The sequence below is a fragment of the Pseudophryne corroboree genome, chromosome 7, assembly GCF_028390025.1.
Source record: "Pseudophryne corroboree isolate aPseCor3 chromosome 7, aPseCor3.hap2, whole genome shotgun sequence".
Lineage (NCBI taxonomy): Eukaryota > Metazoa > Chordata > Amphibia > Anura > Myobatrachidae > Pseudophryne > Pseudophryne corroboree.
In genome coordinates this window covers 39,278,396-39,295,542 of record NC_086450.1, presented here as the reverse complement: position 1 = coordinate 39,295,542, position 17,147 = coordinate 39,278,396, and the positions used below count along the sequence as shown (strand labels likewise).

The window sequence follows — 17,147 nt, the reverse complement described above, 5'->3', positions numbered from 1 at the left end:
GGCTCGATCAATACGTTTGCGGACGCTGAGTGGATCCAGATGTTACTAGTGTACACTGCCGCTCCATGAACCTATAGTGAACACAGACGTACCAGTCACACAGCCGCCTATGCTGCGACTAGATCCCCTTTGTATATACCGCGTCTCAGACGGAAGCGGGAAAACAGTTCACGGCTGGAAACTGGTCATGAACCGGGGGGAGGGGCGACCAGGAGAGCGTCTGACTCCCCACTGCTGACATCAACCCTAGGGATCGCGGGCTCATACTATTCCTGGAGCCTATGATCCCTAAGGTCTAGCGCTGGTGCACCTGAGGTGGCAGCCACATCAGTGACTGTTTGGTAGTCTCCTCCCAAAACAGTGCAGCTGTGTCCGTATTCCCCTTCTAAGCGGAACCGATGCCTTACCTTCTCCCCGTGCTCTGGCCACAGCCTGGTAACGTGTGCTGGACCTGCTAGTATATCCGACACAGACGCCCGCCGAAACAGCACTGTACTCGTGGGTAAGCATTGTCGCGACCCGGCGGAGAGTTGTTGGAGCGACTCTTTCTAAGGTACGTATAAGACGCTGTTTAGAAAGATCACTCAAGAAAAAATAGTAAGAATATAAAAATAAAATAAGAAAGCTTAGGGCTGGTAAAAACCAGCAGCCCTCTGACCATGGTCCAACTCATGCCGCACAAAACAAAAAAATTATTTGCCTGAGCCAGGAGGCGTGGATATATGGACGGGCCCGTTGCATGCTGGGAGGCCGAAAAGCTTTGACCGATTGGTGCAAACCCGCTGTCACTTCATAAAATCCCAATGTTATCCTGTGGACCCTGCTGGAGAAATTTGAATTTTTTACTTACCGTAAAAGCTTCACGGGGGACGCTGCGCACTTACTCATGGGGTTAGAGTGTGTGGGTATGGAGTTTGGCACAGAACCTATAAAAAGTAACTCCTCTCCCCTCTAATCCCTCCCATCCACAGTCTCTCCCAGCACTACCCCCAGTTAACATTTAGCAAAGCCTAGAGAGACCGACAACTAATAAACCAGACAAAAATTCGGGAGGGATCGCGGCGTCCCCCAGATGGAATCAGGGAAAGATTTTACGGTAAATAAAAAATTGCCCATTTCTTTTTTTATCCATCTGGGGGATGCTGCGCAGTTACTCATGGGATATCCCAAAGCAAGCTAACAAGAGGTGGGAGGGACCAGGCTGTAAAGTCGCCCGTATAATTTATCACCCAACAGAGGTTTGATCCATACCAAAGGTATGGAAACTGTAAAATTTTGTGAAGGTATGCAAGGATGACCAGGTCGCCGCTCTACATAGCTGTTCCACAGAAGCGAACAGCCCAGGAGGCCCCAACGGCTCTGGTCGAATGAGCCCGCAGTGGGTCAGGGACAGGAACAGCAAACGATAGATAGGCCTGACGGATAGTAGAAGTGATCCAATGTGTTCTTAGAGGTTGGCCACCTTCTCTTGGGTGCGTCAACCAAAACATCTGTACGGCAGATTGATTCCGTACTAGTCAAATAAATACGTAAGGATCTAACAACATCCAACAAAGCCAAATTCTGATCCTTCCTGGACGAGTCTGGCACGAAAGCCGGGAGAACAATGTCCTGGTTAAGGTGAAATGCAGAAACCACTTTTGGTAAGAACGAGGGCTTCGTACGCAAAACCACCCGATCATCATGGAACACCAACAAAGGTGGTCTGCAGGAAAGTGCCGCCAGCTCGGAAACGCATCGGGCTGATGCAATGGCTAACAGAAAAACTACCTTAAGTGTGAGAAACCTCAACTCAACAGAATCCAGAGGCTCAAAGGGCGGCTTTTGGAGAACCCTAAGTACCAGATTCAAGTCCCAAGGGCGTACCGGAGGAATATACGGCCGTTGGATCTGCAGAACCCCCTGAAGAAAAGTTTGAACCTTCGGAAGAATAGCCAATTTCATCTGAAAAAACACTGAGAGCAGAAACTTGTCCCTTAAGGGAAGAAAGACGAAGTCTATTAGTCAAACCCTCCTGCAGGAAAGACAAAAGATGGGATAGGCGGAAAACATTCGGTGGAACTCTACGTTTTTCACACCAGGCAGTAAATCCTAGAAGTGACTGGTTTTCTAGCATGGAGCATCGTCTTTACAATTGACCTAGATAAATGCTTTGCCCTTAGGATCTAGGATTCAAGAACCACACTGTCAAAGCCAGATGAGGTAAATCGTGATGGAGACAGGGTCCTTGAAGAAGATCGGGACGCAGTGGCAGATGGAACGGATCCCCATTCACCACTGATGTCGAGACCAATCCAGAGCCATGAGAATGATTGGATGGCCGTCCCGTCAAATTCTTTGAAGTAGAGGTGGAATGAGAGGGAATGGAGGAAACGCATATCCCAGACGAAACTGCCAAGGAGCCATCATGGCATCGACTAGACAATCCTCTGGATCCAGAGATCGAGAACCGTACTGTGATAGCTTTTCTGTTCAGCCGAGATGCCATGAGGTCGATGTCGGGATCTCCCCAACGGGACAATATTACAAGGAACACTTCCTGATGTCGTTCCCTTTCCCCCGGGTGCACTGTGTGACGGCTGAGGAAATCTGCCTCCCAGTTCTCCACTCCCGGAATGTGAACTGGCGAGATGGCTGGAACCCAACGCTCCACCCAACTGAGGATATAAGAGAGCTCTTTCTTGGCTCTCCAACTGCGAATTCCTCCCTGCAGGTTGATGTATGCCACAGCAGTGGCATTGTCCCAATTGAATGCGCGCCCGATGACCCTGGACGAGAACTTGCACTTGAAGCAGCGCATATCGAATCGCCCGTAATTCCAGAATCTTGATCTGAAGAGACGATTCCAGGCAGGACCAGAGGCCCTGAAAGTGTTGAGACTGAAACACCGCCCCCAACTCGTGAGGCTGGCATCCGTGGTGACAATCCACCATGACCAAATGTTGAACGGAGCCCCTCTGGTCAGATTGGAGCTCTGTAGCCACCAAAGAAGAGATTGACGAGTCCGAACTGTCAAGCTGAAACAACTGTATGTCTAGGCTTGGTTCTGATCGAGACCAACAACTGAGAATCTGAGCTTGAAGAGGCCGAGCATTGAACCTGGCATATGGCACCGCGGAGTTCTGGCCCGTAGATCTTGTATCTTGTCCGGGGGAAGAAAAAATCTTTGGTTTCTGGTGTCAAAAAGTAAACCTAGGAATACCATCCTCTGAGAGGGAAGAAGGGAAGACTTTGGAAAGTTTACTATCCACCCGAAGGATTGAAGCGTGCCCATCGTGAGTTGTGAATGTTGGAGGAGGATCGTCTGAGATGACGCTTTCAATAACAGATCGGAGTAATGTTGACTCCCTGACCTCGCAGCACCATAATTATGTGAGCCATAATTTTCGTGAACACTCGTGTGGCCGTTGAAAGTCCGAACGGAAGAGCCTGAAACTGGAAATGCCAAGGGCCTATAGCAAACCTTAGAAGATGCTGGTGACCCTTCCATATGGGAACATGTAGGTATGCGTCCTTTAAGTCTATGGATGCCAAAAACTCCTCTGCCTCCATGGAGTTGATTATTGATCGAATGGATTCCATCTTGAACTTTTCTACCAACAGATCAGGATTGAGAATCGGCCGAAACGAGCCATCCGGTTTCCTTACAAGAAAAAGACGAGTAAAACCCCTGGGGGTAAATTTACTAAGATGGGAGTTCTATTTAAGATGGGATGTTGCCCATAGCAACCAATCTGATTCTACTTCTCATTTATCTAGCACCTTCTAGAAGATAATACCTGGATTTTAATTGGTTGCTATGAGCTCCCATCTTAGTAAATTTATCCCCTGGTCTCCTTGGTGCTTGGGCACCGGAATGATTACTCCAGTGATCAAAAGGGAGGAAACTGACTGAATGAGGGCTTTTCACCTGGAGGGATCGAAAGGAAGGGGAGTGATGAAAAATCGGTTGGGAACCAATTCCTCGAGGTCCGAAATATATCCTCGAGAAAAAAACCCTACCACCCAACGACCTGGATGTGACAGGAGCCAAACTTCCTGGAACCTGAGTAAATGAGCCCCAACCACTGGAGATTCCTCTGCAAGCCTCGAACCGTCATGCGGACAGTTTATCAGAAGGTTTGATGGCCGGTCTACAGATTCCCTGAGCTCCTCTACCTCAAAAAGCTCCTCTACATAGGAATCTAGAGACACATCGAAAGGACTGGAAAGTACCTCTGCCTTGGGTACAAAAGGACCGAAACCGGGTAGTCTTGGGCTTCTGAGCGGCAACCGGAAGAAAAGGACTTTTGCCGTCAGCGGTATTGGAAATAATCTTGGTCACTTCTGATCCAAAAACAAATTCTTCAAAAAGTACTGCTGTTAATGTCTGCTTTGAATCGGAATCAGTGTTCCAAAGTACGAAGCCAGAGAGAATGTCTCGCTGATACTGCTAAGGTAGATACCCTGGATTGGAGAGAAGCAGAATCCAACAAGGCCTCGCCGACATAATTGAGTGCCTCAGATAGCTGGTCAGCTAACTGAATAGCTTTGGAGGGGTAGTCGGACTGCATGCCAGCCACCACCTGAGCCAACCAGTCCTCCATGGCCTTAAGGACCCAGGCACCCGCAAGAATAGGGTGCAAAGAAATGCCCGATAAGGCAAATATGGATCTCAGAATCGCTTCAGATTTCCTATCCGTAGAATCTTTTAAATTCACCGACTGTACAAAAGGAATAACTGTCGCTTTTGCAAGATGTGTGATGGGAGCATCCACTTTAGGGGACGCTTCCCAAAACTTTGTGTCCTCCTCCGTAAATGGATTCAAATATTTGTATTTCTTAGGAGCCTGAAATTTTGTATCTGGCTTCAGCCAGGCTTCCTTTAAAACAGGGGTTCTCAAACTCGGTCCTCGGGACCCCACACAGTGCATGTTTTGCAGGTAACCCAGCAAGTGCACAGGTATATTAATTACTCACAGACAAATTTTAAAAGGTCCACAGGTGGAGCTAATTATTTCACTTGCGATTCTGTGAGGAGACCTGGAAAACATGCACTGTGTGGGATCCTGAGGACAGCGTTTGAGAACCTGTGCTTTAAAATATCCGCAAAGTGTGAGTATGAAGGAAAAACTGCGACTTGTCTCTTTTGTCGTTTAAAAAGAGAAGCCGAAGTTTCCGCCACAGTGGCATCTTGTAGATTAAGGGTCTGAGGTATAGCATCCATCAATCTGACCCCTGAACCTGTAGAAGTTTCCTCCTCTTCCCAAGCGGACGTATCCTCCCACTCAGGATCAATTTCAGCTTCCTCCAATGGGAAGGCTGCGGTATCCAGCTCTTCTCCTGGAAACGTTACCGCTGGTGGTGGTTGCTGACGCTTAGAAGCTGTGGCCCCCGAGGAGGTCACAATATTGTTCACTGAATGTGCCAAGTCTGAGAGACACTGACCTATATTCTTAGCCCAAAGCGGTTCCTCAGCCGGCTGTTTAGATTTAGAACCTGACTGAGACTGACGCAGGTCAGCTATAGCATCCGCCATGTTTCCGGCCCACAGAGGCATAGACTGTTCCGTGGAACCTCCCTGCTGCTTCGCAACTGGCGTCCCAGAACATGTAGTACAGAGGGAACCTGGGTCCGTGCTACCTTTTGGGAGTTTGGAACCACATTGTGAACAGGCAAAATAAACCACTGAGCTTGCTTTCCCCTTAGAAGATTTGTCTGGCTTACTAACCATGATGTATTGAAAAGAAATAAAACAGCCCAAACTAACTAAGCACTCTGTGTAAAGATAACATTACCACCAGATAAGAAAAGACTGTAGTAAAGCTCAACTGGTCTATAAAATAGCCTATCCACTGGGATTAGAACTCTATAGATGAGTGCTATGATGTGTGTCTATCCCACTAGGCTAATAAAGTCCCTTGTTACACAAAGTATAGGGAATTTAGGCTAGGGACATGAAAAGCATGTATTACAGTAAGTGCTCATAGTGTATTTGCTGTGTCCTGCAGCCTAAATAGGGTGAGAATAAGGGCTCCTTCAGGGAAAACCTTCCTTCTATGCTGCGCAGCGTCCCCCGTTTGTCTGTGAGGGGAAAATGGCGCCTGGATGTTGAGACTGCCCCCACAGATTTCGGTGTGTGAATAGGAGGCTGCTTTCAGCGCGGGAAGTGCGAGGCAGGAATACCACAGCCCCTTCAGCACTGTTTTTTCCCTCAGAACCATAGAACCCCTTCTGTAAAAGGTCCGCCAGTGGAAGCAATAGTACAGGAAGGGCTTACATCCCCTTCAGTTCCGCTGCGGCTCTCTCTAATTCCCTTCAGCTGGTGTACGCAGCAGCTCCCCGCTGCTGCTATCACACAGCTTGCGCGGCTAGGAAAGCTGAAATCCCTTGTCAAATCCCCTTCAGCGGATGAACGCTCCGGCCTCGCTAGCGCATAGCTTGCCCCAGCGGCAGCTCCGTTAGGAAGGGCTTAAACCCCCCTTCTGTTCTGCCGCGGCCATCTCAAATCCCCTTCAGCGGGTGGACGTGCCAGCCTCTCGCCGCGGCCAGTACACCGCTTGCCCGGCGGCAGCGCCGCTGTACAGAGCGGTCACTGCTCTCAAGTTAGAAGGGGAAAAGGTACAGCCCAACACTGAACATCCAGGCTGTGGCTATCCTACCTTAAACAGCGCCTCCTCGGTGCTGCATTCCAGATGGTAGAAAGCTTTAGAGCTTAAATAGAATGGTGACTTTCTAAGAGGCAATTTAGGGTGAGAAGTAGGGCTCTGCTAACTAACTAAGCACACCCTGCGTGGGACTAAGCATAAATAAAACCTAAAATAAGCTTAACTAAAAGCTAAAGAAGAAAAAACTATGCCTGTCCTCCCAGGCACAAAACAAAAACTGAGGGTAGTGGATGGGAGGGGTTAGAGGGGGGAGGAGTTACTTTTTATAGGTTCTGTGCCAAATTCCATACCCACACACTTTAACCCCATAAGTAAGTGCGCAGCGTCCCCCAGATGGATGAAAGAGAAATTTAATCTTGTCCCCGTTATAGAGATTTTACCATAGTCACACATGCCCCTTATTCAAATAGCAGAACTTTTACAGTATGTGGCAAGAGCTTGACGATCACAGATAGTGGGGACCACAAAGGAGTAATGAGACTTTACAGCACCATGTAAGTGTTCTTATCAGGAGAGCGGAACTTTGCTTTGCAGCAGACCCACTGCCTAACTCACAAGTTTGGGGGTGGTATATGGAGGCACGAACAAGGGTAGACTGGCAAATAGTGTACGTACATAAACACACACATACTGAACTTTTCCTCCAGTGCGTGTGTTCTTCTCATACAGAGTATAGGACTGTAAAACTGTTTTCCTTTGTAGGAGATTGCTGGACTTCACAAAAGATGACGAGGAAACCAGTGCGACACCGAAGGCCGGGCCAAAGCCCATCCGATTTTCTGGCCCATCTACAAATACACATATACGAATAAAGAACTCCATAAAAGGCTCTATTCAGGAATCCAAACCAGAAGCTGCAAAGAGTACAACTTTAAAGAGGTCAAGTAGCAGTCAGCCAAGGTCAGAGAAACTGGACTCCAAGTCTAAACGCTTGTCTGCTGACACTCAGGAGATCAGGCCTTCTGCAGCCCAGAAATCCAACCTGCACAATAGTACAGATGGAAGCCAGTGCAACTCTACAGCCTCAACTTCAGAAACGCCAGCGCCCAATCGCGTGATCCGCCTGAAGAGACCGTCTCTGACATCTGTATGAGATGACGTTATCGGAACCAGTGTCCTCAACATCTTCTTCAAGATAACCCACAATAGTTTTTGTAGTCTGTTTTTATTATGGGGATTAACATTTTTCGTGGAAGGGTTTACCTTATGTTATCTTCTTTTCCTATAATATTTTGTATTTATGTATAAGTGTGTTACATGCGTGGGTGTACGGTGACTTCTTTAAAACAAAATAAAAAAAAATACTCTTTTAGGAGTAGATTGTAAGTTAACTTCGTTTTTATATAACTATTCAGCAAAATATACGGACATAAGCCATTAAAATACAAGGGGCGACACGTAATGGCATCCGAACGGGGCAATCACAAGGCAACACACCTTTAAACAAAAATGTCCGAGATCAGCCGGCATATCCTAACTCCGAGATACTAATATGCAGATATGTATAGCTATAAATAGACAAAGTAATTCTCTCTTACACGCCTGAGTCAGGCGTGTTTCTGTGACAGCCCCAGCCCTCCACTAGTAAGAGCAGCCGCCAACACCATTATCTGCATTTGCGCCAGCCCTCATCCCTGTATCCTGATGGGTGTACGCATATGCTCACCACCGATTAGGCTGGCTATAACACCAAAGGATGCTGCTTTTTCCCGGTACTGCCCTTTTAATTGTGGAGCCATACAACAGCTCTGAACCTCTTGTAAATTACTCATATGCAAGCCTTGATATGTGTGCAATTTGCTAAAGATTTGACCACATAGGGAATTGCGTGCTACTGTGAACTGTGGCTCCAAAAGTTTTCTTGATCGTGCAAACAAGCTTGTTACAAAATAAAATAAGAAACATTAAATATCAGCTATTTATTTGATGTTGAATAAAATGTATTTCATATATAATTCTCATTGCATATATTTAACTTATTTCTGTCATTACATTTCACTGATTCATCATACCCAACTTTTGCTGACACCCCAGCCTAGCAACTTGGCAGACATACTGTATGCCCCAACTCGCTGAGTGGTCATCACTACAGTATGCCATACGTTCAAACAGGACCAATTCCCCCGGCTCACAGCTTCTTCTTTTTTCCCCAGTTGGTTTTCCAAACTAATCAACTTGAGCTGAACCAAAGAATTGACTTTAAGAGAGGGTCATACAGCTTCAGGAACCCCGTTCATGACCTGCTCTTGCCCACGTAGATGGTGGGAATTCCTGGCATCCTGTTCCATTACCTGAAGCCAATAGGACTGAATGTGTCTAATTCTCTTTGATAAATGCGAATTGAGGTTTCATTTCAGCCAGACTTACTGGTCAGAGTTGGCTCATGTTCTGCCAGTTGCACCAGGACACAGCTTTGGGTAATAGAAGGAGCACCGCGGGTAGGGAAGCGAAGGATGGAAGTTGCCAAAAACGGAGCAACATCTGTAAAAGCCAATCAGAATAGTTCAGCCCAGGTTACTGCATTAGGCAAATAAATGGGGAGAAGCAGGAGAGGCCATTGTGTCCTGGAGAAGAGGCCATGTTGGAAGAAACCTTCCAAACCTGTAGCTTAACTCTTGAACGGATTTAAACACCGGACCTCGTGCTCAACAAGTCACTCAAGCGAAACAAACGTACGACTGACTTTGCTTTAATGTTACATTAAAAATCAATGTTTTTTATGATTCAAGTAAAACATTATCTGAAGGTGCAAATACAAAAGTTATGTTCAGAGCATGTTCTATCGCTTTTCCAAAGCTGTTCTCTTTACATTAGGAGTGGAGTAACGTACACGAAGGGGAAGGGGAAGGGGGGGCTACAAATCAGTGTATTCACTGGATAAATAAAAATGGATGCATGGTAAAGTGCAACAGGTCCACACAGTGCTTTGTTCTTCTGCCAAGGAGGGGGAAGCCAATCACATCAAGGTAGCAAGACGTGCCGAGATGTATTAAGTCTTCTGACTGGTGGAGATCAAACAAACACACAGTAGAGGTACAAAAATAAAAAAATGTGCACATCGTATCAGCTCCATGGAAACCTCATTAGTGCTAAATAGTCCATTTGCTCCTCAACTGTCCAAGGTCAGCCACATGCAGATGGTTTCCTGTAAGCGCCGGTAAAACGCTGTTCCGTGATGTGTTCTTGATGCAGGAACGGAGCGAGGAATACAAAAGTTCAGGCCGTGTGTTTTTAAGACTTGAAGATTGGGGCAGCGGATTATTAACAGTCAATTGGACATGCTCGGAGAAAAGCATTATAATACGTCGTATCGTTCCTCCACTGCACCAACCCACTAGGACTGCTAAATATTACTGCTTTGTGTAGCGTTTTGCTAAATGGAGATGAAGTAGGGCTTTTTTTTTTTTTTTTTAAATATTATGTGGTTTCTTATTTTTTAACACTGTGATAAAAAGAAAATAATTACAATATTAATAGTAGTAAGCCAAACAAATTTGCACCAGCTGTAGAAAAAACAGGAGGCAGCATCCTAAACAGTGTTCACAATAATCTGTGTATAAAATGTATACAGATGGGGGCCTGTCCCCGTGTGATCAATTGCTGCTGCAGCAGCCGCTCCTCGATTGCTGGTCCGAGCCCTGCACATTTACACCCCTGTTGCGGGCAGCGTGGCTTGGGTTCTGGGCGTCTGATTTAGGCATTTTCTTTGCTGCAGAGGACGAGAACAGGTAAAATCTCAAATGTAGTTGTTGTAGTTGTTAAATATACAGATAACTTAAAAAAAAAAAACAGTAAAAGCAAATATAGATGGTATGTTAAACGGATAGTCATGTCTGGAAATTTTTGAAGCCACACCAGTAAATACAGATGACAGGGCTGCCATCAGAAATTGTGGGGCCCGGGACTAACAAAATAGAAAAAATTCTGACATATGGCAATTGTAAAGCGCAACGGAATTTGCTGTGCTATATAAGAAACTGTTAATAAATAAATAAAATATGGCGCCACCCCTATGTGATGTCATACATTGTGATGTTACATATAGGTGGAGCGTTGTGGACCTACAGGTACAATTCACAGAGTGGATATGCAGGGAAGGCTTGTTTTAAGAAAACCTCCCTGCGCATCGGTCCGCTCTTGTTTCATAGCCTGGTGCAGCTCTCCTGGTATTGGCAGTGTCCCCCTCTCTGTAAGGGCCCGGGACACCAGTCCCCACAGTCCCCTCCCGAAGGCTGCCTTGACAGATGATATAAATAATGTGAACTGTTCATTTTAATCGGGTTATACTTAAGCTACTACTATAGTAATAAATCCTAATAATTGGAAATAAAATTATCAAATGCTATAAAAAAATAATTAACAGATGCATTGATAGCTATATCTATCACATGTAAAATGTAATCTTTCCAAACTCCCATCATAAGTTTTTTTTTTGTAAACTTATTACAAAAAGTTTGGTGAGTGCTGCCCCCCAGTGTAGAACTGGGGATTGTATGGTGACTTTCCTGAGGGTCCCCCATTTGCGGTACTACAGCACCCACAAATCTTTATCATTCCCCCCTTTATAATGGCTGCCAGAGAGAAGAAAGGGGTTAGCGGGAAGGGGGCGAACTCATATAAAGCTACAGTCTGTTACTGTGGCTCCTTAAAAGCAGAAAATAGCATTTGCGCCACAGGTTGGCACCTTTTGTAAATCAAACCTCATGTGTTCTTTAGCCCAATTTGAAGTACGTATACATGAATAACGAGTCTCCCCAGCAAAAAAAAAAAATCATGGTGCAAAGCATGCCAGCGGGCAGAAAATGTACAGTACATTACATATGCCTATGTGGCAAACATTAGTAGACTTGGCACTCTGTGTTTATTCTAGAGAAATAGCTGTGACCAGAAAAGTTAAAACACATGTAGTAGATGGCGAAACTATAATTACACAGAGCAGTGTTTTTATTTAAACTTCAATGGGGTTGTTCCAAGAAGCCCCATCTGTACAAATATTGGCGAATGGCGAGTGATGTCAAATATCCTAGACTAGGAGTAGGGGTAGGCACTCTGGTTGCTGTGGTACTACACATTCCAGCATGCTCTACCAGTCTCTTTCATGCCATAACAGCAGAACTGTGGAAAGGCACAGCAGCTGGAGAGACGCATGTTGCCTAGCCCTGTACTAGACACTGCTGCAAAGTCTCTCCAGTAAACCCGGGCCTCTAGAGAAGCTTGGGAACTCTGTACCCACCCCACCACCCTCTTGGTGCCCTTGGCAGAAGTACCGCACAGGCCTACACGCTGGGCGATGCTTTCTTCCATCGATATTATCGATGGTCGATTTTAACTTCACACTGGACGATATCGATGGTCAATTTGGACGATATGAGAGTACATACATCTATATCGTCCAAATTGACTAGCATGTATTAACGATGAACGATTGCAGGCATGCGCATCGTTCAACGTTGATGCAGCCACACTGAAAGATACGACCGATTTATTTTTCATTTCTGAACTATATCGTTCATACCTTTCAAGGTATCGCCCAGCGTGTCGGCCCCTTTAGATATACAAAGGCTGTGCCCAGCTAAATTAGGGACCGACTAGCTTTCCTTCATAATTCTTGGAAGACCACAAGGAAAAACAAAGCCGGGAAGGAAAATTAGAATAACATATACAGATGAGATGTTACTATCGGATATGCTGTGTGTGTATGCGCTGCTTTCTATTCCATCACAAGCACACGTGCTGGGGTCTGTATTGTGCGCCAGCTGCCAGGAATGAGTTGTACTGTACTGCTTGCCATCAGACTCACCAGCCCCTGGAGTGTACGGTCCTTCTACATGAAGCAGAACTCATTCATACACGTTACGTACAGAAGTAAGATAGTTATCCGGTGCTACATTCACATCTACCACACTCTGCTCTATTGTAACCTCCTCTCTTGCTGTGATCTATCCCACGTCTATAACAAATACACAGTGAAGCTTTGCCTGGTAAAGAGACACGCGGAACGTACCGATCGCTAGGAACAGCTCATTCACATTCATTGCCGTTTTGGCCGACGTCTCCATGAATAAGAGTCCTGTGTCCTCTGCGTATGACTGAGCTTCCTGGGGAGAAACAGTAACATGGACTGAGTATACAGTACGTGCAGCAGAAATATGGCTTTGCGCTCATCCAGTAGAGGCGTACATCATCACTATGTTTCCTGAATGATTCTGCGGAACCAAAAACTACGCCAGTGCAGTGTATGAACCTGCTACTTGCAATTCTGATCAGATTATGCTAATGGGCCCTACACACTGCGCGATCCGCCGCCGAGCTGCCGATGGCGGATACGGGCGACCCGGCGGGGGGGGGGGGCAGTGAAGTTTCTTCACTCCCCCCATCACCCGGCTCCATAGCAGTGCTGGCACATATGGACGAGATCGTCCATATTGGCCTGCATGCACAAGCGACGGGGCACCAGCGATGAAGAAGCGCGGGGCCGCGCATCGTTCATCGCTGGTGCCTCCACACTGAAAGATATGAACGGTATCTCATTCATTAATGAACCCGATCGTTCATATCTTTCAGTATTATCGCCCAGTGTGTAGGGCCCATAAGGTGTACATACAGTTTTTACAGCAAAATAGATTGACTGGTGTGCTGTTTTAATGTCATGTCTTGACCCTTGTGTTCCCAAACTGTACTTATTTCTTTCATGCTAGATAATAGTGTACAGGTATGATATTATTAAGATTTAGGATTTCCCAGATAAAGAAGTATATTTATGGAGTTGACACTTTTGTAAGCCGCCTCTACTGAAAAGGTTTGGCCTTGAAATTTAAAGAGGCACTATTATCAAATGCAGAACATGCTGGGTTTGTAATGAATATTAGTGCTGCTTTAAAATTTTGAAATGCAAGCCGCTGCTTTCTTATATCCCAAGTTTTCCCAGAATTTACATTTAAAACAAAAATTCCCATCATTGCAGGCATCTGCCCTAGGATTTACAGCCATACTGTACTTCCTAACAGTGCTCCTCACACTAACTATACAAGATAAGCATGGATGGTGTAATGGTCAGCATTACTGCCTCACAGCACTGAGGTCATGGGTTCGATTCCCACCATGTCCCTAGCTGTGTGGAGTTTGTATATTCTCCCCGTACTTGCGTGGGTTTCCTCCGGGTTCTCCAGTTTCCTATCACAATCCAAAAAAATATACTGGTAGGTTAATTGGCTCCCAACAAAATTAACCCTAGTGTGAATGTGTCTGTGTGCACATGTGGTAGGGAATATAGATTGTAAGCGCCACTGGGGCAGGGACTGATGTGAATGTAAAGCGCTGCAGAATATGTGCGCTTATATAAGTAACTGGTAATAAATAAGAGAACGCAGAGTTTGTATGTGTTTGACAACTTTACTGAAAAGCAGCGGAAATTTGCTCTGTGATCCAGACTCGCTGGGATCCCTGGAAAGCCAGGAATTGTAGTCCAAATACAGAAACACAGAATTTGTCGGCAGAGAAGAACCACTTGGCCCATCTAGTCTGCCCCTTTTTTTTTACCATATTTTTTTAATTTTTTTTATCTCAAACCTTATTAGACCTTATTTCTTTGTAAGGATATCCTTATGTCTATCCCATGCATGTATACATTGCTCTACTGTCTTAGCCACTACCACCTCTGATGGGAATCTATTCCACTTGTCTACTACCTTTTCTGTTAAGTAAGTTTTCCTCAAATGTCCCCTGAACCTCCCCCCCTCCAGTCTCAGTGCATGTCCTCGTGTCCTATTGCTTCTCTTCATTTGGAGAATGTTTTCCTCATGAACTTTGTTAAAACCCTTGATATATGTGAAAGTTTCTATCATGTCCCCCCTTTCCCTTCTCTGCTCCAAATTATACATATTGAGATTTTTTAGTCTTTCTGGGTATGTTTTGTGATGTAGGCCATGCACCATTTTAGTTGCCCTTCTTTGTACAGTCTCTAATGTATTAATATGCTTTTGAAGATATGGTCTCCAGAACTGAATACAGTATTCTAGATGAGGCCGTACCAATGACCTATACAGTGGTATTATTACTTCTTTCTTTCTGATTCCTCTCCCTATGCAGCCAAGCATCTGACTAGCCTTCCTCATTGCTTTGTTACATTGCTTACCTGCCTTTAAGTCACATAAATACAATGTATATATCATACAGTGAATAAGTCAACAGCAATCAGTGGATCACTAAAAGTTTTATTGTTTAAAAAAAAAAAATCTGTCAATTAAATTTATACATACAAATACAGTGTTGGGATAACTGGAGGTGCCCAATAGTGCAGCATTTTATGTGACCAATGGAATATAATAAAGTGCAGTAAATGCACAGATATTTGGAGTTGGAAACACACTTAATGCAGGCATCGACCAGAGAAATGACCACAGATACCTGCTCCAGTCTGCACCGAGCCCCGTTGGCTATTGCGCACAAACCACCCAATAGGAGTTGGTAAAGCTCACCTCAAATTCCACCATCCTCTTCTCTGCTAAATCGGACTTATTGCCAGCCAAAGCGATGACGATGTTGGGACTGGCTTGCCGCTGTAACTCCTTCACCCACGCCTTCGCCCGATCAAACGTTTCCTGTGTGTGGTTCAACACGGAGATCAGTACTCATGTCAAATGTATTTAGCACAACTATAAGAAGCCATGATATTTTAAATACCATCAGTTTTGCAGAGAAAGTGCTGAATGTTCACGTTCCGTCATTTAGATTAGCAATAGAAAGATAAAATATTGTTTTCTGCATTTTACGTAACATGAAGACATAGAATGTGACGGCAGATAAGAACCACTTGGCCCATCTAGTCGGGTTGGGGCTGGGAGACCGGCACTGGGGATCCCAGTGGTCAGCATACCAACCCGAGATCCCAGCAGCAGAAGTCTGGCCGGTGGTGGGGGTTCTGTTCCCGCTCTATGGGTGTCGTGGACTAGTCCTCGACAGTCGGCATGCAGACTGTTGGGCTGGTAAACGGGCAGGATCCCGGAGTCGGCATGGTGACTGCCCGGTTCCCGAGCGCCGGTCACATGACTGGATCCCATCTAGTTTGCTCCTTTTATTATCCTTTAGGTCACCTCAGCCCTATTTATTACTTAGGTCTGTGTAAGGATATCCTTATGTCTATCCCATGCATGTTTACATTGCTCTACTGTCTTAGCCACTACCACCTCTGATGGGAGGCTATTCCACTTGTCTACTACCTTTTCTGTGAAGTCATTCTTCCTCAAATTTCCCCTGAACCTCCCCCCCTCCAGTCTCAGTGCATGTCCTCGTGTCCTATTGCTTCTCTTCATTTGGAGAATGTTTCCCTCCTGGACTTTGGTAAAACCCTTGATATATGTGAAAGTTTCTATCATGTCCCCCCTTTCCCTTCTCTGCTCCAAACTATACATAGTGAGATGTCTTAGTCTTTCTTTGTACAGCCTCTAATGTATTAATATCCTTTTGAAGATATGGCCTCCAGAATAGAACACAGTATTCTAGATGAGGCCGTACCAATGACCTATACAGTGGCATTATTATTACTTCTTTCTTTCTGCTGCTGATTCCTCTCCCTATGCAGCCAAGCATCTGACTAGCCTTCCTCATTGAACAAACCAAAGAAAAGAGAGCGACTCTGTGTCGGGGCACCCTTATGTTAATAGACAATAAAACTTAACTTTAAATTATTTTTGTAAAATTTTGTGACTGGAGAACATTATTTTACCTTGATATTTATACAAAATTGTACATTAGTATCATAATTCATAACATAGAAAAAAGAATTATAATCAAAATATGACCAGATGCCTTGGTGAAAATTATTCAAGCTTAATAGTATATTTTTTCTGGGTAGACCTGTATCTCAATAAACATATGTAATCAAAACAGGTTAATTAATCCCCAGGGGGTAATATCTTAAATGGTCCTTTCCATTGCACATTAGTTTGCCTTTGTTTCGCAGAAGCGGAAGGAAATGTTGCCTTTAAGGGTTGTCCAACACCTACAGCTCTATATTCAGGCAGCGGTGTCGCCACAAGGCATTTAATACAGCAGATTATTGCTTTTGAAAGGTTTATGGACATTGGTACATAGCCCTGATTTGTTCAGAACATATTGAAGGGAGAGGAGTCACAAAGTTATATACCTCTATTGAGGTGATCCGTATAGTCACATCCCCCACAGAAAATTCAAGGGTTATCCTGTGTCAAAGATATGGAACAAAAAGACTCTACCCAATATGTAGAAAAGCAATAGTCGGTAGATTTTTTACTTCTGCTGTTCAGCTCAATTGTTTACTGCACATAGTATTCATTGCTGGTCTCCCAGCCAATTACTAACCAGGCCTACCATGGATTGTCTTCCAAGATCAGATGAGATTGGGCATATCCCGTGGAGTATGGCAGTAATCTGCTGAATGAGAGAGTATAGCTACCTTATAGTGAAAGCATGCTTCTGCTGTCCAAATTAATGGATGAGAGCACGTATAGAAATGAGTCGAGC

At 45.0% G+C, this 17,147-nt stretch overlaps 2 protein-coding genes across 6 annotated transcripts in view; one reads left to right on the top strand and one right to left on the bottom strand.

Moving 5' to 3' along the window:
• Positions 1-7,973, top strand: part of KCTD18 (potassium channel tetramerization domain containing 18) — a 65,503-nt gene extending 57,530 nt beyond the window's left edge. For all 3 annotated transcript variants that reach the window (XM_063933044.1, XM_063933043.1, XM_063933045.1), the window contains exon 7: positions 7,350-7,973. In XM_063933044.1, coding sequence (XP_063789114.1) covers positions 7,350-7,740 — 391 coding nt within the window. In that variant the 3' untranslated portion in view covers positions 7,741-7,973. The remainder of the gene's footprint in view (positions 1-7,349) is intronic.
• Positions 7,974-9,320: 1,347 nt separating this feature from the next.
• LOC134944470 (ras-related protein Rab-5B-like) overlaps positions 9,321-17,147 on the bottom strand; it is a 32,440-nt gene continuing 24,613 nt past the window's right edge. For all 3 annotated transcript variants that reach the window (XM_063933046.1, XM_063933047.1, XM_063933048.1), the window contains exons 4-6: positions 15,125-15,247; positions 12,652-12,745; positions 9,321-10,356 (exon numbers count right to left, since the gene is read on the bottom strand). In XM_063933046.1, the coding sequence (XP_063789116.1) occupies positions 10,241-10,356; positions 12,652-12,745; positions 15,125-15,247 (333 nt within the window). In that variant the 3' untranslated portion in view covers positions 9,321-10,240. The remainder of the gene's footprint in view (positions 10,357-12,651; positions 12,746-15,124; positions 15,248-17,147) is intronic.